We start from the raw sequence: 20,848 nt of genomic DNA, 5'->3' as shown, positions 1-20,848 counted from the left end.
AATAATTATATTCATACTCAAAGAAATAATCAAGATATGACCTTTTGAAAAAATTGTAAAAGTAACAGAAATATCACAGAAAAAAAGAAAAAAATATAACATTGATAAAACAAAACTAATTTTTAGTTTATCTAATAATTTTGATATTCTTTTACATTCGACCTTCTGTTTTTCGATCGTTTGGTATTGACCATTGCTCAGTTGGCAAAAATTGATCTTTTGATACCGCCAGTTTTCCCCTTCAAAATATTTTCAATGTAAAAAATCATGAGTAATCGATTGCTGACACTCTCATTGACTGCAAAAGGCGAAAGAAGGAGCACAAAAGGCTTGACCTTCTTTTTTATGTGTTTTTCGTCAATATCTTTAACGTGTTGTGCTGCATAAAATAAGATACTTCTAAAATGTTTCTGTGATTCTGTGTCAAAAAAAAATGTAATATTACATCAGGAATTGGTGAATTTTCATCACGTTCACATTTTTACACATTTTTCAGGTGAAATTACTCCAAAAAGAGGTAATATTCCATTACGAAGATTTGGGTGCATGCTTACTTATTGAAATACGAATTTGTTGAATCAGTTTAATAAGTTACGTTATTAAATTTTTTAGTATTTTGGGAGTAAATTACAGAATACTTACAAAGCGAAATGATCATTTTTGTCAAACATTTCTCAACAGATTGAATAAGAAGATTATATTTATTGATTATATTGATTAATATTTCGTTAGCTGGTTTTCATTCTCATGAGTTTGTTCTTAGTTATTTCTTAGTTGCTCTACTTGTGCATTAATATTGCGTTTTGTTATTTTGTTTTATAAAGAAATAAATAAATAAATAAATTAAAATTCAGCTCTCTTTGGCGCAGTTGACAGACGTTTCAAAAGCAAATCCTTTCTCGAAGAATTTATTCCCCCTTTTACTGATCCCAGTTTACACAGACTTCCCTGTAATTTTTAAAGGACTGGGTTCGACTTACCTAACTGGCACTGAAGTTTTACGGCTCGGCGTCTGGAAGCGACCGGGCGTTCCGATGCTGCTCTCGCAGTCGCTGAGCGAATCCGGCGTCGAGGCCGACAGCGACGACCGGGACGGGCGCGACATCGAGATCGACTTGGACGAGCGCTCTCGTACCTAATTAATTTGTGATTTTGGAAGATTTTTTAAGTTAGGGGTAAAAGAAAATAAAACACGTGTCATTTTATGGCTCGCTGAAATCATAGCATGCGACGACGAAAAATTCGAGAAAATGAGAGAGATGTGTGACGACATGATGAGGAGGAGGTGGGTGTCTTCGCTGTCACCACAGTCAGGACTCAAACCGAAGTTGCACGCAAGAACGACGTTTTAGATCACATTCGAGAGGGGTAGGGGAAAACATCGCACCACCATAAGAGAAAAAAACATCGCACAGGGTGGGAAACCGGCTTTTGGGAGGAAATTGGACAACGGAGAAAACCGGAACACTTACCCAGTGCGTCGACGGATGGCAGTGTGGCGCATGTGGACTGAGTGGGGTCGAGCGGGAGCCCGTGCCGCGCATAAACGCGGTCCCACTCGAGGTCACGTGCAGCGGATATGTACAGGGCAAGTTACCTTGGGCGCGCAACTGCTCAAAAATGGGCATCAGTTCGGCCAGATGCTCGTCGGCTGCGGAAAAGAGGAGGAACAGGGTTTTTCAAGGGTGCATTCGTGAAACAAATCGAATGCCGGAACTGAGGAGCAGGGAATGGCCATTACGTGGGGTTTCTTTTATGGCTCGCTAACTTTCGCGATCGCGATCGATCCAGGATTCGAACCCGCTTAATCTGTTTATTAACAACCTGATCTTTCTTTTGCGGGAGCCTCAGCCATTTCTTCACCTAACTTTTAATTTGAGATGTTGCTGTTTGTTATTGAGTCAATCTGTGATGGTGACGAGCACGAGCAGCCACACAAACAATGGTTCACACAACGGAAAGCAAGACAACTCTGGTTGGTACAACGACAACACATTTTATGGCAAGTTTTTGGTTTAATTTTGGTCGATGCAAGAAAAAAAAACAAACACAAGAGACATGCAAACAAACGGAGAATCGGACTTTGCGCCGGTGATTTAGGCGCAAATTTTACAAACAAAAAAAACTTCAAATTAAAAAAGGAGGAAAACACACGCAACATAACGAAAAAAAACAAAAGACAAACGACGAGCATGGATCACACACGGGAAACACGGGTTTCAAAAAATGGATGCGGTTTGAAATTTCATGAGAGTGGGGGAGATACGTACCTTTTTTGATTTTTTTTTTTTTTTGTTTTTTAGGATTGGATATTGGAATTGCCAGATTATTAGGTAAGGGGAAAGGGATACGGATTTGTTTTTTTTTTTAGAGGAAATGTGTCAAGTGTTTTGTTTTTATGGAATTTTGGGGAACGACTAAACACACAACTGATCCAAAGCGTGGACATTCTATTGCGGATGGGCAATCTATTCTGATGTCTAATACAAGCCAAGAAGCTTATGGGAATGATACGACGTCCAAGCGGAGACTAAGTGTTGTTGTTTTTTAATGTTGTAAGTTTAAAACAGAATATTTGCTGGAACTCGTTTGAATACCGATCGGCAAAGTCGTCAGGAATAAGAATGTGACTTTGAAGTTTGAGAAATTTTCACACAGTTGTTTTATCGCTGAATCCGAATCCCAAATTCAATTTCCTCCAAATTAATTAAAACCATTTGCAACGTTAATGTCACAACTCGTATTTTTAAAGCTGTTAAATATTTTTTAATTAATGATGGGAAAATGATTCTTATGACCATACGAAAATTATAGGCTAGATCTGAAAATTTTGGTTTTGAATTTTGGCTTGAAAGGGTTAATTGAAAGTAATTTTAGTGAATTTTCGTTCCAATAAATAAAATTATAAATTTGGGTATAAATACTATGGAATCATGTTAAGCAACTATGCGCACCCCCTTATTTTTGTTACCCCCCATAGATAAACATGGGTGCGCATGGTTGCTTAAGACAATTCCATAGCAATTTACAATTTTATCAGCTGTCAGTGAATTCACTAAAATTCAATTCTTTTGATTGGAGAGTGTCCAGGGATCTCAAATTTGTCCATACCATAACGAAACTAAAGCGTTTACGACAACTTCAACTTCAAAAATGTCGATTTGTGCTAATTTGAGATCCTGTAATTTTGCAGTAAGTTGCTGAATTATTGCTGAGACACAAACTTTAAATAAAATTTGTACCAGCTCAATCTAATCTCATAATCTAACGCATCCTTTTTCAAATTCATTGGCATTCTTCAGTAGAACAAATTTTATATAAAATTTAAAAACTTATGCAGAAAAAAAATTAACTTCGTGCTTCGAATCTGGCTTAAAATGCAATATGAATCGTTATTTTTATAAATAAATCTAATTTTAAAGAATTAAGGAAAAATATATTTTTTTAATTTTACCATTTTTTTTTGTTTTTTTTTTGTTAAAAAGCTTCGTTTAGTAAATAAAAACATACACATTTTTTCTTAAAAACTATAGCTGCAAACATAGTATTAGTACGTTTGACGTAAAAAGAAAAATTTGCATATTTTAAACCCGATTTTAACCAGAATCATGGGTTTTCTTTTTGAAGTCGGATTGATAGTCACCACAGAATTAAAAATAGGAATATTCACTGTTTTTTTTTTTTAATTAAATTTGTGTGGCCTAACCCAGTAAAAACATTAATCTTAAGACAAACCTTCCCAATCGGAAAATACTCAAAAAATAAATTAAAGCCCTTTCAATTCTACCTCGCTTTACGGTACTTTCGATTGCAATTTGCAAATATGAATTTACATCAAAAAATGATTTTAAAAAGTTTTCTTTGCTGGAAATTCGATAAAAAACTATTTCTTCAAAAATATAAAGCTATGCGTCAAAAAAATCTACCGATCTCTGTATGGTACAAAAGATTGGTCCTAAATAGAGCTTCCAATTTCCCGGGGTCACAAATTTCCCGGGAAACTGGAAATTTTCAGCCTTATTCCCGGGAAATCCCGGGAATTCCCGGGAAATTTTAAATTTATTGAAAATAGTTATGATCTTGGTTTTAATTAATATTTTGCAACAAAATTGTATAGGACATCAACATTAATGGTTTAAATAAGTGTGAAGATCAATTAACAACTTGGCTGCATGTAAAAAATGATTCAACTACAAGAAAATGTATTTTAATATTTTTTGATAAGAAATTTTAAACTTGTCTCTGTGACCAGTTTATTGAAAATGAGAAAAAAAACATGCAGAAATTATGTTTTTCGTGATAAATACTGGTTTCAGCTCTTGAACAAATGGTAAAGCTTTTTAGTGTTGGTTTTACTCAAAACAACCCTATGTTTTAAAATTTTTGAAGCAGGAGCAATTCCAGCCCAAAACAGGAATTTTTCAGGTACTATTTTCTCGAACCTCTCCGATTTCGATGAAACTTTGTAGACATGTTATCCTACGCTTATATAAGCCATTTTTGTGTATATGGAGCCAGTTCCACTTGATAATGACATTTGAGAAGGGCGTAAGTGTTTTAAATATTTTTGTAATTCGGAATTTAAAAATTTCTGTATCTCTAAGCCGTTGCATCGTATCAAAAAGTGGTCAAAGACAAACTTGTAGGAAATTTGACGGGCTTTCCGAAAAAATACACTGAAAGAAAAAAAACAATCTACTTTAACGAGATTTTTCGATTTTTAAGTTTAAAAGTCAAATTTGCAGGGGAGCCCACGATTTTTTTTCGTTCAAAATTTTTGTGAAGATAGCCTAAAATGTTACAAAAAGACTCAAGAAAAATGCAGGATGGAGCAACTCACCTAAAAAAATACAAAAATCATTTACTGAAACTGTTTTTTTGAAAAGTGCTCTAAACGTCAAAATTTTCACAAACCGATAGCGGAAATCGATTCTCCAGACAATTTTACATAAAAGTCTCCATATTGACTACTGTCCTAAGTCCAATCCTTGTGAAGTTACAGCGGTTTTAAAAATAAAAATGTTGAAAAAATAGGTTTTTTGATGGTTTTTTGCAATTTCTATATGACAGACTTGATTTTTCAGTCTCGAAAATATTTTTACCGGAAAGCTCGTCCAATTTCCCATAAGATTGTCTTTGACCACTTTTCAAAATAACTCATTTTTTTGATGATTTAAGCTAATTTACTATCCAGGTTACTATACCACACTGAAAAAATATTTTGTTTTCAGTTATGAGCAATGTAATTAGCTTATATCTCGATGCCTCTGTGCTCTCTTGTTCTTAGCTTGCTGGTTTTCCTATCTAGTTAGCATAAGAGAGCACAGAGGCATCGATCTGTAAGCCCATACATCCAATTGAAATGTGGTCAAATACAAACTTATGGGAAATTGGACGAGCTTTCCGGTAAAAATATTTTCGAGACTGAAAAATCAAGTCTGTCATATAGAAATTGCAAAAAACCATCAAAAACCCTATTTTTTCAAAATTTTTATTTTTAAAACCGCTGTAACTTCACAAGGATTGGACTTAGGACAGTAGTCAATATGGAGACTTTTATGTAAAATTGTCTGGAGAATCGATTTCCGCTATCGGTTCGTGAAAATTTTGACGTTTAGAGCACTTTTCAAAAAAACAGTTTCAGTAAATGATTTTTGTATTTTTTTTAGGTGAGTTGCTCCATCCTGCATTTTTCTTGAGTCTTTTTGTAACATTTTAGGCTATCTTCACAAAAATTTTGAACGAAAAAAAATCGTGGGCTCCCCCTCAAATTTGACTTTTAAACTTAAAAATCGAAAAATCTCGTTAAAGTAGATTGTTTTTTTCTTTCAGTGTATTTTTTTCGGAAAGCCCGTCATATTTCCTACAAGTTTGTTTTTGACCACTTTTTGATACGATGCAACGGCTTAGAGATACAGAAATTTTTAAATTCCGAATTACAAAAATATTTAAAACACTTACGCCCTTCTCAAATGTCATTATCAAGTGGAACTGGCTCCATATACACAAAAATGGCTTATATAAGCGTAGGATAACATGTCTACAAAGTTTCATCGAAATCGGAGAGGGTCGGGTACAACCGATTCCCTATTTGGCATGGAATTGCTCGCAGGCTTTGAATATATTTTTGCATTTTTTGAGAACAAACAATAGAAAGTAATTTTTCAATGATTTTTTTGTATTATTATGCAACATGATTTAAATTATACGATAAATCAACATCATTCCACAAAAAGTCTTCTATTTTTTTCACATATAACCCTCCCTATTTTTACCAGTGCTCCATAATTCTTTAACTTCAAATTGTAATTTCTTACAACCAATTGAATTAATTCTTTTTGTACAAATTCAATTTTCATCTCATTTGATTATGGTAAACAAAAACGTAAAAAATCTAAATTTTAATTTGGAGGTAAAGAGTTAATATTGTTTTTGATGAAATAACTTCAATCTGTTAAAAGCTAACCTAATTGTAATAATTTAATACTCATTAAGCAAGATCTATTCCCAGTTGCTTCAAAAATTAATATTATCAGAAATAATTCTGATATCATAATTTCTGATAATCTGATTAAATATATATAAAACAAACAATACATTTAATTGAATAAAATCTTGTTGAGTTTGTACTTTTTTTTTCTTTTCAATTTCAAAAAATAGTTCCAAAAATGTAAGAAAATGTATACTTCTGCTTGAATTTCGGGAATTCCCGGGAAATTTCTAAAAGTGATTTTTTTTTCGGGAAATTCCGGGAATTCCCCGGAATTTTGGACGCTCTAGTCCTAAAACAAAGCAAAAAAAATCGAAAATCTTAAAATACGGATTATGATAAAAAGTCCATAAAAACTTTTTTTTTCATAATAGTCCTAACAAATACTTGCAACATTACCGAAGACGCATGCAAATTGCGAAATCAACAATCAAAAAATGTCTATAAAATAAATTTGCTTAAATTTCGTATGGGTTTTTAATCATTTATCCATCATCATCTCAAAATCTCAAAAAGGCCGTTAAGAAAATTTAAGATTGCTTATTATTTTTTAATACAGTCCAGACACGATTATCCGAAGGTTTCAAAGTTCCTTCAGAGTACACTTAAACCCCGATGGTTTGACACCAACTGTCGTCAAACGAACGGGGTCTCTTTTAAAGTATTTTTATCTGAATACATACGCATAATCGAGTATGGACATTATCTAGATTGTTTATATTTTATTAAAAAATAAATTCTTAAAGCTTTTATGTTGCCAAGTTTAGACAGAAAATTCGGGAATCACTATTTATAGCTTGAACTGTTATAAAAAGAAATATTTACTTATTTCAAAGACAAAACAAAAACTATAATAACAATCCTTTCTTTTTAAGAACACTTGTAGTCTTTCACCATTATCTATTTTAAAAATTCTACCATTTACACACCTAGTAAAACAATATTTTTCAATATGTGATTCAGTGAACAGAAGTTGGATAGAAAAGTGAGTTTTACACAGAGAGAGAGAAAGAAAAAATATTTCCAGAAAAGTAAAATAAAAATAAACCATCCAAGAAACAATCTAGACTGTATCTTTATAAAAAAATGTCCGATATGTTTTATGTACACTAAAAACACTTCTTTTTTCCCCACCCGTGAAGATTCAAAGAAGAGAGACTTTTCACCATCCAAGATATCCAGTGCAATTTGCGACAACGACGACAACGAGAGGGGGGGAGGAGTTATTTGTGGTGGTGCAGATACAACTACACACAGAGAACGGCAAAACAAGAGAGAGAGAGAAAAACTAAAGGAACACACTAGAGTGAGAGAGAGAGTAGGAGACAAAGAGAGTGAGAGATTTTTTTAACGTTCGGGTAACTTCGGTTTGAGTTCTTGAGCTGTTCGGTAACGGAGGAGGCGGGTTTTGTGTTGGTGGTGGTGGTGGTGGTGCTGAAGGGGGAGGAGCTTAAAGTAGCAGAGCATGCTACCAAAGACGAGGTTGCGTGGCTTCTCGTGTCATTTGCTCTCAAACGGGTTTGAAGTAGTAGTTTGACGTAGGATTAGGTTTTAATATTGTTTGTTGAAGTTTTGATGATTATTTTGAGAGCAAACGACACCTGAAGTTTTTTTTTATGGGGAATGTATGTTTTTCTGTACTAGCTCTTCTCATCTCTCGGGAAACAGCGAATGATATTTACCTTGACGATCGGGCCCTGGGTCGGGATGGGCGAGCCCGCCTGGGTCGATCCCGAGCCCTGCGTCGAGATGGACTTGCGCGACTTGAACGCGGCCATCGATTGCGACACGCCGTCCGCCAGTATGAACTGCTCGCGGAGCTCGATGTTGGTGCGTCCCTTGGCTGAGTTTCGTCACACAAACACGCGGAGTTTTTTTTGAAAGTCACAGAAGCGGCGGAGTTAGAGAAAGGGGGTGGTGGCGGGGCATGGGGGGAGGGTTGTTGTTGTGTTTTCATAGTACAAAAAAGGGGGGGAGGGGTTTAATCAGTCGTATTTTTAAAGGTCGAGGTTGGGTCATCGTTGAAGGTAGGTTTTGGGTTGTGCAAAGGAATGTGCGTTTTTAAATAAAATTGTAGAAATTAAAGGAGAAAATCCGGATTGGGTTGTCGGATGGTCAGGATATTTTTTTTTGGGTAAACCGTCACCAATGTTGAGATACACGATTTACGATAGTGTTGACAGTGTGTGTTTTTGAGTGTGTTTAAGTGTCGGAGCGTCCACAGGATATTTCAGGAAGGGATGTACACAAGGTTGGTGAGGAACGGTTTAGATGTAAAGAAAAAGAAATACATAACACAATAAATAAACCAATTCAAAAAAGCCAAAACAAGTTATTATAAAAAATACAACACTACAAACTAGTAAAGTATACGGTTTTTGATGAAATAGTCATTTTTGGCGTGTTAAATTTTGTTTTGCACAAAAAACGACTATTTCCAATCCAAATATCAAACAATACTTAAAAACTAATATCAACAGAATCAAACCATAAAACTACAAACTTAATCATGAGTAACGAATCGTTTTTAAATGGTGTGTGTGTTTCAATTTAGGCATCAAACTTGTTGAAATTTGTCTAAATCTTACAATAAATTTAATGTTTTGTTTTACTCAAGAGCTTTGTGAGAGTCTGTAGGCAAACTGAAGCAATGAGAGATTCTTTTTTTGCGTTTTTCTAAAATGGATGAAATGCAAAATTTCATTATCTTCTTCCAATTTTTGTGTCATTTTGAGGGAAGCGGGAGAGCACAATGAAAAAATCACACAAGCAAAAACTAAAAAAAAAAATGATTTTGGGACGAACACTGGGTGCAAAATGTTTGACTCAAATTGTAGCAAAACGAAAGTAAAACAATGGAAAAACTAAACAAAACTACGATACATTCCTAGGAAGAAAAACAAAAAATACAAATAAAAGTGATGCCAACTAAAGCGCAAAATCTACGGGTGAGTTACAAACTAAAGATAAAAGCGTTTAAAATACCGTGTATTTCCGTGTTAGAAAGTTGGTTAGTAGACAAGCAGGCGCTGACAGAATTATTCCCACGGTGGCGAACGTTCGAAATTTATCCCTCAAAATTTGACATTTTTAGCAAAACTTTTTAAACTTTTATAAATTTAGCTAATGTCGTTCCCCTCGAATTATTGATGAGACCTGTCAAAATGACGCGCTGTCAGTTTGACAATAAGTTCATTTGGGGACCGAGGGGCGTTACAATTGAATTTTTAAAACTTATTCTTTTTCAACAATGTTAAAAAACTAAACATTTAAATAACATTTGCATGACCGTTATTTTAAAGAATTTCAAAATCTCAGAAGTGTAATAAATAAAAAAAATGCCTGTCAAAATAAAGCGCTGACAGTTTGACAAGTCACTTTGACAAACGAGGGGCATTAAACTTGAATTTTTGATTTTATTTCTAAAATCTTAAAAAAATATTATCTTTTGAAAAATTGATTTAAAAGACAGTGAAGTCCCTGGTCAAAAACGAGACCTGCCAAAATGATGCGCAGTCAGTTTAACAATTAATCCATTCGTTGACCGAGGGGATTTGTGCTTTGGATTCGATTTTATTTTAAACATTTTGAATTTTACTTATTTACATTGTTTTGCTTGAAATGAAATCCACGCCATTTTAAAATGTATCATTTGTGAAAATTATCGCAAATTTTGTCAACATTGAACTTTGTGGGAGAATTTTTGAAACTAATTTTTGGTAAACTTTCATCAAAATTTGAGTGAATTTAACTAGACTTTTAAGTGCAATTCACCCAAATTTGAGAAAAAAAATGTTAACATCATAAGTTCCCATAACTGAGTTAAAAGAGAACTCCGAAATGACTTTTTTTAAATGAGCGTAAGGCACTGATAAAATGTCTTTTGATCAATATAAAAAAGTCATCGAGACTTTGTCGAGTTGTTCGCGGACGTCCCCCTTTTCTAATCGAACTAAGATGTTAGTAAACCAAACACACAAAACAAGAAAGAACACAAAGAAACAGGTTGAATGGGATAGGTGAAGAAAGAACCAAAACGATGAGTAATGAAACGATCTGTACACACTTAAAACTAGAGTTAAAAATATTTCAGGACGTAAAAAAAATCACACAAACTCTTCAAACGGCAATAGAATCTTTGTTTATTGAAAAACTAACAAAACAGCAGTCGCCCAAAAAGATTGGACGGAATCACTTTTTTCGTACTCTACTCAAGCGATGACAACACCGAGAGTGACGCACCCCTCGCTCGCGAACGCTAGCTGTCAAACTGACAGCACAACACGTGGCGCTCGAGGGGCGCGACAATATTTTATTAGTTGCCATCGCATGAAAAAGCGATTTAAAACCTACAAATACAGAAAAAATCACAGCATTTCACAAACAGTCAGGAGCGAGAAAAACTAGAAAACTGTGTGTGTTTGTTTGTAAACAAAACAAATCAAAACGTGGACAGAAGAATTTTGACGCAAAAGTGGAAGAAAGTTAACTTTCGAAATCAGATTATTGACTCTTTTCGTTTAAAATTATGTAACGAGGCGACACGTGGCCGCCCCTGCCTTTTGACAGATTCACATCATAGAGGTGTTGAAATTGAAACTTTTTCTTCTGCCAGAGCAGCAGTTGCCTAAAGCTCAGCTCGGGGCGCTTACACAGGGGGCAGCACGCCTCGTGCTGGCGCGGATCGTTCGGGTTCGGAAGCGGAAGCACTAGCGCAACTGTGTGTGGGCATGCATTTTTTTTTTCGAGGGGGTCGACACCACACGAAATTGGGGAACAAGATTATGGGTTTGGATTTAGGGGGGAGGTCAAATACACACCCAGATTGAGGGGGGTGGGTTTCAAACGAATCAAACGAAACATATGAAGTAAGAAGCGATAATTGAAAAATAAATTAATTCGAAACAAAAGAGAATAAAGGCAAAAATTGGTAAATAAACAATGGAATAAGTATTGTTTGTTTTCATTTTCGAAAATACCGATCAGTTTGATTTTGTTTGATTACACGCGGAGGGTGGTTTGGTTAGAAGAAAAAGAAAGAAAAGAAGGAATCTTGATTAGTATTACAAATCGTTCGCCAAAAGCGCTTGCACAGGCAGAGTTTGTTTGTTTTGTTTTTGTTCAATCGAACGAGGGGAAAAGGAGCTTTGTTTGTTGTTGTTTAGAGCGATTAATCACAAAGTCACGCGCATCAGCCACAAATCGAGAAATTAAAAGTGAGAGTGTGTGCGTGCAACATGGAGTTAAACTTTTCAAAGTGCTATGGTAATCTTCACAGCAACTTCACAGAAAGTTTAACTCCATGTTGCACACACTCTCACTTTTAATTTCTCGATACGATCACATCGTTGTTTTGTTTTAAATATTAAGGGGTTGGTTAATTCGCAGTCAGCTTGCATGTGTTTGTGTGTGTTTTGTTTTTAAAAATTAATCGTGAAGTTTCATGAGCGGTTGGTTGTAAAAGCAGCGGTTATGTTTGGCGGCCATGTTTTTTCAAGGCATTCCGTTGGCTTTGCGAGGGGGTGTATTGTTAATAAACAGAATTTCGCGATTGTTTTGGTTTTAACCTCTTGGAACCAAGGATTAATATGTTGGATTTTTTTTTTTTGCGAATGTCCAAAAATGTTAAATAACCATATCCTCTTCCTGTTCTGGCATTGCTTTGTGTAGATATTAATTGTCATTATTATTAGAAATGTATATTGGCATCTCTTCTAAAGATTTAGGTATCGAGTTTTACCCAATGTTCTAAAGAATTTTGAATTTAATCTTTTTTTTTCACTAGTGGCTACTGGTGTTCTCTAATCAAGTTGATATATAATTATATAGATTGTAAACTAAGATAAACAAAAGCGTGTACATACCTCGGCAAGGATCGTTCTTCACCAGGAATTCGTCCAGCGCGACCCATCCTCCTCCGACGCGAACCATCACGGTACTACGCAGAATACGCACAAGGCGCAGCTTCTGGGAGTCTCCAAACTGTCGGAAGGGAAGGTTAACAATTATTCAAAACAACAATACTGGCTGATTGACAGATGGCGAGGGGAGCGTCACTCGACAAATACCTACTTAATTCTAAATTTTGACTGTTCATTGGAATTTCGATGGAATCTTCATCCTTATTTTACATCACTCAGATCTGGGTGAATTACACACAATTTTCGTCTAGTTTTGAGTGAAATTTACTCAAATCTTACAGATGCCCCATTTACTAATTTCTGAGTAGGTTCGGATTTGTCGAAAACTCAGTTATTTTGAATATGCGTGTTGAGAATTTTGTTTAGATTTGAATGCTGTGAAAGCACCACTCAATAAATGATTAATTGGAAATCATCTTAATTTTCGCAAATAGGATCCATTTTTTTTAGTCCAAATTTTGCTCAGTTTGACAGTTTAACTTTAAATTTGTTGTCAAAAGCTTTACTCTCGAGGAGGTATTAGACTACATCATTTTTTTTGTTTGTTGTTGTGTTAACAGATTGTCTGAATGTCAAACTAGCGTTTGGGATAGAAGGCCTATATGGAGAGACAAAATGTATCTGGTAGAATACGAGTTAAGCAAAGGTGGATTCTGCATATTGACAGGTATATTTGGCGTAGATCCAGTTTAAAATGTAAAGTCTTAAAATTGGTATCAATTCTAGAGTAACGTATCGAGTATCCATTTGACATACAGATGGATCCAGTTATACTTAGAAGGATACTTGATAAAGAGGAGAATTCTGCATTTTTTGGTATTGGTAGCTTCTGGCAGGATCCGAGTTAAGAAAAAAATGGATTCTGCATATGAACAGGTAGATTTAGCTTAGATCCAGTTATATGAAAAACAGTTTTCTGGTAACGATATTGGTTGAAGGACCAAGTTATTTGAAGATGGATTCTGCAAGGTACTAGTTGGAATTGAGATGAATACAGTTGAAATCAGGATTCTTGATAAAAAGAGGATCTAGAAAGTATTACTGGCTACGAATCCCGTCGAGATGGATTCTGCAAAAAAAACAGTTTGATCTGATATGGACCCAGTTTGTTTTAGAAAGTAACTGAGCAGCGGAAAAAATAATTCAGTGCAATTAGGTATCATTAAGCTTAGTTTTGTTTTGTAGAATCCAACTTCAACTGAGAAGAAAAATATTTGCTTTCAAATTTCGACAACATTCAGTAAAACCCATTGAGGTGTTCACTAGCAGCGAGCCTGGTTCTGATAGAAGTGAAAGATCATGAAACGATTCTAGTTAAGTAGAGGAGGATTCTGTATCAAACCTATTTGATTTGTGATAGATCATGTTGGATCTGTATCAACCCAAGCCTTTTAGAATCCATCTCCAACGAACAACAAAAACGATTGATTTTGGATGAAAATAGAAGATCTTAATGAAGCAATTTATGAGAATCCAGTTATATTTGGATAAAAATACTAAATTGTTTCAATCCCACAAATTATCACAGAGTGACGCTCCCCTCGAACCCCCTTTAAACCTCTACACCGCGACACTTACCCGGTACTTGCCCTCGCCGACCTGGAACACGCGGAACTTTTGCCGACACGTGCACAGCATCACCAGCCGCTTCACCTCGTCGTGGATCTTGTCCGCGTCCGTCTTCGGCTTGCGGTCCTGCCAGTCGGGCCGGAGCGCCGCGATGAACTCCTGCCAATCGATCAGGCCCTCGCCGTTGCGATCGAACAGGTCGGCCACCGCGTTCATCTCCAGCTTGGACGTGTCGAACTCTGCGGAAATTGGATAACCGAATTAGTATTAGCTTTCAGAGACCAGCTTCGGGGAGTCCTCACTCGTTCCGATGATTCCGTCGATGAAGACCTCCCGCGGGATCAGCCCGTTGTTGTCCTTGTCCATCTTGCGGAACAGATCCGTCAGGCGGGACTTCTTGTGGTTCATGAACTTGAGGAAGCGCTTGCGCCACTCCTCCCAGCTGAACTGCCGGACGCGCTCCAGGTCTTGCAGGTAGAGCAGGTGGTCGTGCAGGCGACGTTGGCGTTCCCATGCCAGCATCCACACGTAGCGCCACTTGTCCCACAGGAGCTTGGCACGGGGCGAGCGCAGTTCCGTTTCGGGTTGGTTGCTGCGGAACGTACGGGTTAGGGTTATGCATTTGTTTTGTTTTGGGCATGCTTGGGCTGAAGATGCTACGAGAGGGATGACAGTTGGATGAAATGATTTGAAACTCAAAACTACAGGACCCGTCCTGAAAACCAATCAAATCTACTGAAAACTCTCAAAGAAAAACAAAAACTTACGTGATACTTGATCTAACTACTTGTCCCTTCAAATTCATCTACTAAATCTTTAACCAACTCTTTTGACAACCAAACTGTGATAACACCTGTCAGTGCTTTGCTGTAGGAGATGGATTTGCAATGAGAAGAAGGAAAAGGGAAGGAACTAACAAACCATTGACAGGTGTCGAATTTCTTTAATGTAAACAGGTGAGCTGTCTAATTCGATCTAGTTTTGAAGAAAATATGTTTAATTATGTTGATAACAGTTTCAAAATACCAACCGAAACAATGACACTTTAAAAAAGATAAAAACAAACAAAATTTTGAATAAACAATCAACAGTAAAATGTGTAAACAATGGAACACAATAAGCAAAATGCTGCACAAAATCACGTAACGAAAAAAACAACACTGTACAAAACACAAATCGGCACGATGGCAAGTACAATATGAGCAACATTAACAATGAACAATGAACGAGTATGTGGTTAGTAAGAGCACACAACAATTTGGAACTCCTTCTCGGCATCGGAAAAAACTGCTCTTCTTTTCGCTCAGATGAAAGGTGATGGCATTTTACACTGTACCTTGGCGAGAACCGTGGACCGTAGTGCGGCAGGCGATCCCGTTCCGGTGTCTGGGTCTCACGTCCGGGACTCACGCGACTGTTTGTGTGGCAAAAAGGTAATGTACAGGGAACACACGCAAACACAAAGATAGAAACACGGTTTGTTGTTTGTTGAGGTGGGCGAGAAGTTGTTTTGGGGTTTTTTTTTGTTTGTTTGTTTGTACACAAAGATTTTACACCGAATTACCACCACAGGAATCAACACATACAGAGGATACAGAGAGAAAGATAATGAGAAAAGAAAAAGGGGGAATAAAGACATGCGTTTGGGAATTAAATGGGTGCTCCTTGGTGAACGCTGCATCTGTTCTGTTTGACAAATAGCTTACCTTGAAACAATCAAGGCGATTTACGTTGAAGGTAAGTTAGCTGTCAAAGAGCAGCGTTCACCGAGAAATGACAGCTAAAATGAAAGATACACACCTTGTACGACGTGAGTTAAGCCCTTGATCGCGCGATCCCTTGAAACTATAGAGTTTGAATGTGTGTGTGTAGGTGACGTAAAGTACAAACATGGCGAAATGGCGGGAAAACGGAAAACGTAGGCACGGAAAAAACACACAAAACACGCAAAAAATGGAAGAAAAAACAAATGAATGGCATCAATCAATGGTTAGTAAACGTAAAACAAAACAAACCAACGAAATGGTTTGAGCTGAAATGAGGTTAAAGAAAACGAATGCACGTGTCAAACAAAATTAAAAACAAACCTTTGCTTTCTTCCTAAGGTGCCGTAGTCGGGCGAGTGCTCGCGCAGATCTTGCTGTGATCCCTTACTGTTGTGTGTTGTGAGGTCAGTTGGTGGTGGAGGTCACACAAGCGCACACACACAAACGATTTAGTTAACGGGGTAGGGTGGTGTAGGATCATACAAACCGAGAAAGAACAAAACGGAAAAAAACAGCCAAAATGGCGGCGAACAGAAAAAAAATCGTTAGTCATGCAACACTAAACAACGCTAGGAAACTCGTGCAACGGCAGGCAAAACGCAACGCAACGCATTGGCATCCTGAAAAAAAGGGGAAGGGAGGTGTGGGGGGCGTCTACTTACACAGGTGTCTTGAGTACACCGCGGGACGGCTTGCGCGCTTCCTTCAGTCCTGGCGGCGGCTGACGCGGCTTGCAGGCACGGTCCACCTCGCCCTGGCGACGGGCAGTGTTCTCCATGAACTCCTTGTGGTCGGCGATCAGCACTTCCAGCGGCGGGATCTCCTCGGGCAGTGGTTCCTGTTCGAGATCTGGTGAAGAAAACGGCGATTAGAATTAATAAGTCAATACATAACCTAAACTGAAACTCACTAAGCAGCGTCGACTCCAGTCCGGCCAACCAGGCCAGCAGCTCCTCGATCGACTCGTCCAGATCCTTGAGCGACTTGAGGTGCGACTCGAGCTTGGTCTGGCGGCTCAGCGCCCACTGGGAAATTTCGTCCCACCGGGACTGGATGATCGAGATCCAGTTCTTGATGATCGGCACCGCGTCCGGATGGGCCTTGGCCAGGATCGAGTTGGCCAGCGCCAGCGTTTCCTCCTTGTCGAACTCCTTCTCGCGCAGTTCCTTCATGAAGCGAGCGTGTTCGTCCAGCAGATCGTTGGCCTGGTTCTCGTCATCGGGAGCGGCCGCGGCAAAGCGCAGCTTCTGCTCCGCCTCGGACAACCACTCAAGCAGCATGTGGACGGATTTGTGCAGCCGTTCGGCTTCCTTCAGCGCGACCTCCAGCCGAGACTTGCGGCGGGCGCTCATGTCTTGAACGTCCTCCCACAACTTCTGCATCTCCTTCAAGTGCTTGGAAGTTTCGCGTGTTTCGTCCGACTTTTCCAGGTCCTTGCCGGTCTTCATGACGCTCTGCATCTGCGCCGATCGCTTGTCCAAATCCGACTCCAGCTGCTTGTGGTGTTCGACCAACGTCGTCACCGTGTCCAGATCTCCATGAACCGGTCCGTCCTCCGCAAGGCGGGCCTTGGTCTTACGCAGCCAGTCCAGCAGGGCCTGCAAGGCATCCGCAAATTGTCCAGACAGCAGTAAAGCCTCCTCGAATTTGCGTTGCCGTTCGACGCTCTTGTTGCAGACCCGCTTCCACGAGTCCTTCAGCTCGTTCATCATCCGCGACAGTACGGGCTCGTCCGACTTCGGAGCACGGTCCATCAGTCCCTTGCCACTGCGCATCGTACTGTCGTAGAAGCTCTCCTTCGACTGCAGGTTGCGCTGAATCTCGCGCAGTTTCTCCAGGTGCTTCTTGATCTTAACCGCATCGTTGCTAGTCTCCTCCGACAGCGTGTCCAGCGTAGTCTCCGTTTCCTTCAACCACGTCGTCAGCTGCAGCCACGAATCGTGGAACTCACGGGCCTCTTTGTAGCCATGGTCCAGCGCACGTGTCCGTTCTGCAGCCTTCGCCACCACTCGTTCCCAACGGTGCTGCACCGAAACGAGCAAGTTCTTGATCAGAATCACGTCCTGCTTCTGGCTAAAGTACTTCAAGTGCGTTCCCTTTTTGTCCAGCAGTAGCATCGACTCACGATGAATCGACACGTCTTTCTGTAGCACTTTGTGTTCTTCCATCTGCTGCTGAATCGTCTCCAGCACTCGCGACACAGCCGACGCCGAGCCCAGTTGCTTCTCCGCTTGCGTCAACCATTCGACGAACGCTTGCAGGGCATCGTGGAACTCGGTCGCCTCCTTCAGCGCGATCTCCAGCTTGATCTTCTTGTCCGAAGCACGCGAAACGACAGCATCCCAACGCTGCTTCAGCGTCCGCAAGGTGTGCTGCAGATTACTAGCCGACACCTGCAGCTGGTTCTGCTTCCTCACGTACTCCTGTCCTTGTGCGATCAGCGTCTCTACCTTTGGTCTGTTCTCTTCTAGCTCGTTATAAACCTCCATGAATCGCTCCAGCTGTTCGGAAGCCGTTTCCGGCAGTCCTCCAACCGGCTTGCTTGCACCAATGACGGCATCCACATCGCCCAACCAACCGAGCAGATCCTGGATCTCCGACGTGAAGCCTTGAGCCTCACGCAGAGCTTCCTCCAGCTCGTGCTGACGATCGGCAGCCTTCTGCAGCAGATCTCTCCACTGCTTGTTCAGCTGTTGCAGCTTCTCCTGCGTCGTGGACGCCTCCAGCGAGCCACGATCGTTCTCGATCAGCTTCCTGCCTGCATCGTTCAGCGTATCCACCGAACTCTGGTGAGCGTGAATGTCATTAGCCAGCACCTTCAACTTGGCCAGCTCAACTTCCAGCAGCTGCGGATCGCCCGGAATCGGCTTCAGCTCATCTAAATTGGCGTCCGTCTTGTTGATCCAGACCAGCAGCTCGTTGAGCGCATGCTGGAACTGACCCAGATGCAGCAGAGCGTGCTCCAGCTGCTTCTGGCGCTCGACCATACCACGCAGCAGGTTCTCCCACCGGCGGTTGACGGCATTCAGCGGCTCGCGGATGGCGTTGGCCTGTTCCGCCGAGGTTCGCTCGGTCAGCTCGACCGCTTGCCTGTTGTGGAGGAGAACAATGGAATTAGGACAAGCGATGGTACGAGTTTTATATTAAAAAATTAATTACAAAGAAAAAGTATATTTTTACAGCAAAAAGCATTACGATTTTGAATATCATGAGCAAATTTATCTTGAGAACCCTTTGTGTATGCGACATAAAATTGTAAATATCGTTGATGATTTGTATGTTTTTTTTTTTTTGCTGTCAGCTTCATAAACGTCACTTTTTGTTTTATTTCTATCGTTAATGTTTTAAAAGATTTTTAAAAATTCTCGATTAAATTTTCAAAAGGCCCTATCTGCATAGGAAACCCATGAGGGATAGGTCGTTTTGAAAATTTAATCTAGAAATGTCATCGTCGTTTCATATTGTTGTTGATGACAACACTGCGAGTTTATCTGTCAAAAAGTCGAGTAATTTCGTACACTGTGCATGCCACTAAGCTCTCCAGTTGCAGCATTGCTATAGGCAATCAAACGTCAAAATTACCCCCCACTAGAGGGCGCTGAAACTTGGGGTGATGTTTTCATTATAACCTACAGCGAGTAAGTTGGTTTGAAATTTGAAATTATTTTATTTCATCATAAAATCGACATTAATAGCAAATTATACAATTTTCAGGTAAGAAACAAATAGCTTAATTGATATAAATGAAAATATTTTTGTGATGACCGATTTAACCTGTTCATTATCTGATTCAAAATAAGGGAATGTATTAATCAACCAAAACCTAACTAATCAATTGAGAATGTAGATTATTCAAGTGGACAAATATTTTTTAAAGGCACTACTACCATAAAAGCAAAGCTCTGCTTGAAAAATGGTAATTGGAATGATTTTCAAAATTTGCAATCTAACCTCATTCTCGCGTTTTCAATCCGGATCTCAGAATTTTCAATGAAAAAGGCAACTTAGCAAAAAAATCAAAAAGTCAATCGATAGAACTTTTTATTTCTTACCTCCTGTTAACTTTATTTTATTACAAAAGATCAATTTTTTTTTTAAAAACCTTAAAATAGTTTTCACTCGCCTTTGCACTTATCGCGCAAAAACGTAAACGTAACCTTGCACCAAAGTTCTTCTACTCGAATGTAGGTGGCGAATTGAGTTTTTAGCTTTGGTTTTGGGGGCCTATAACCAAAGCTAAAAACTCAATTCGAGTGAAGTGTTACGTTTTGCGCGATAAGTGCAAAGGCGAGTGAACTATTCTAAGGTTTTTAATAGAAAATTGATCTTTTGAATAAAATAAAGTTAACAGGTAAGAAATAAAAAGTTCTATCTACTGACTTTTTGATTTTTTGCTAAGTTTCCTTTTCATTGAAAATTCTGAGATCCGGATTGCGAGAATGAGGTTAGATTGCTAATTTTGAAAATCAATCAATTATCATTTTTCAAGCAGATCTTTGCTTTTATGATAGAAGTGACTTTTAAAAATATTTGTCCACTTCAATAATCTACATTCTCAATTGATTAGTTAGGTTTTGGTTGATTAAAACATTCCCTTATTTTGAATCAGATAATGAACAAGTTAAATCGGCAATCACAAAAATATTTTCGTTTATATCAATTAAGCTATTTATTTCTTACCTGAAAATGGTATAATTTGCTATTAATGTCGATTTTATGATGAAATAAAACAATTTCAAATTTCAAACCAATTTACTCGCTGTAGGTTATAATGAAAACATCACCCCAAGTTTGAGCGCCCTCTAGTGGGGGGTAATTTTGACGTTTGATTGCCTATCATTGGTTAATGTCGTGACAGTCACCGCATAAATAATTAACTTTTATCAAGTAAGTCAAGTTTCTATGACGTCCTAGTTTTGAAGAATTCCGTGAATGTGATCGTATTTGTGGTGAATTTTTAACTTTATGACGCATACTTTTAAGGTTCTTTCAGTTCAGATCCAAGAAATAGGTCGAAATTTTGCTAGCCTATTCAATGCCAATTTCAAAAAAAATAAACAGAAGGAAAACAACATCGATAGATAGTATTTATCTTGCCTGTT

At 38.5% G+C, this 20,848-nt stretch overlaps 1 protein-coding gene across 1 annotated transcript in view; it reads right to left on the bottom strand.

Annotated features, from left to right (window-relative positions):
- The window catches only part of LOC6034268 (microtubule-actin cross-linking factor 1, isoforms 1/2/3/5), a 104,262-nt gene that overhangs the window by 9,909 nt on the left and 73,505 nt on the right, over positions 1–20,848 (bottom strand). The window contains 10 exon segments of the mRNA XM_038257215.1: positions 981–1,135; positions 8,173–8,333; positions 12,355–12,472; positions 13,990–14,219; positions 14,283–14,572; positions 15,317–15,394; positions 15,781–15,825; positions 16,068–16,133; positions 16,409–16,595; positions 16,657–18,836. Of these exon segments, the coding sequence (XP_038113143.1) occupies positions 981–1,135; positions 8,173–8,333; positions 12,355–12,472; positions 13,990–14,219; positions 14,283–14,572; positions 15,317–15,394; positions 15,781–15,825; positions 16,068–16,133; positions 16,409–16,595; positions 16,657–18,836 (3,510 nt within the window).

This window comes from Culex quinquefasciatus, chromosome 2 (assembly GCF_015732765.1).
Source record: "Culex quinquefasciatus strain JHB chromosome 2, VPISU_Cqui_1.0_pri_paternal, whole genome shotgun sequence".
Lineage (NCBI taxonomy): Eukaryota > Metazoa > Arthropoda > Insecta > Diptera > Culicidae > Culex > Culex quinquefasciatus.
This window is presented reverse-complemented; position numbering and strand designations above follow the sequence as displayed.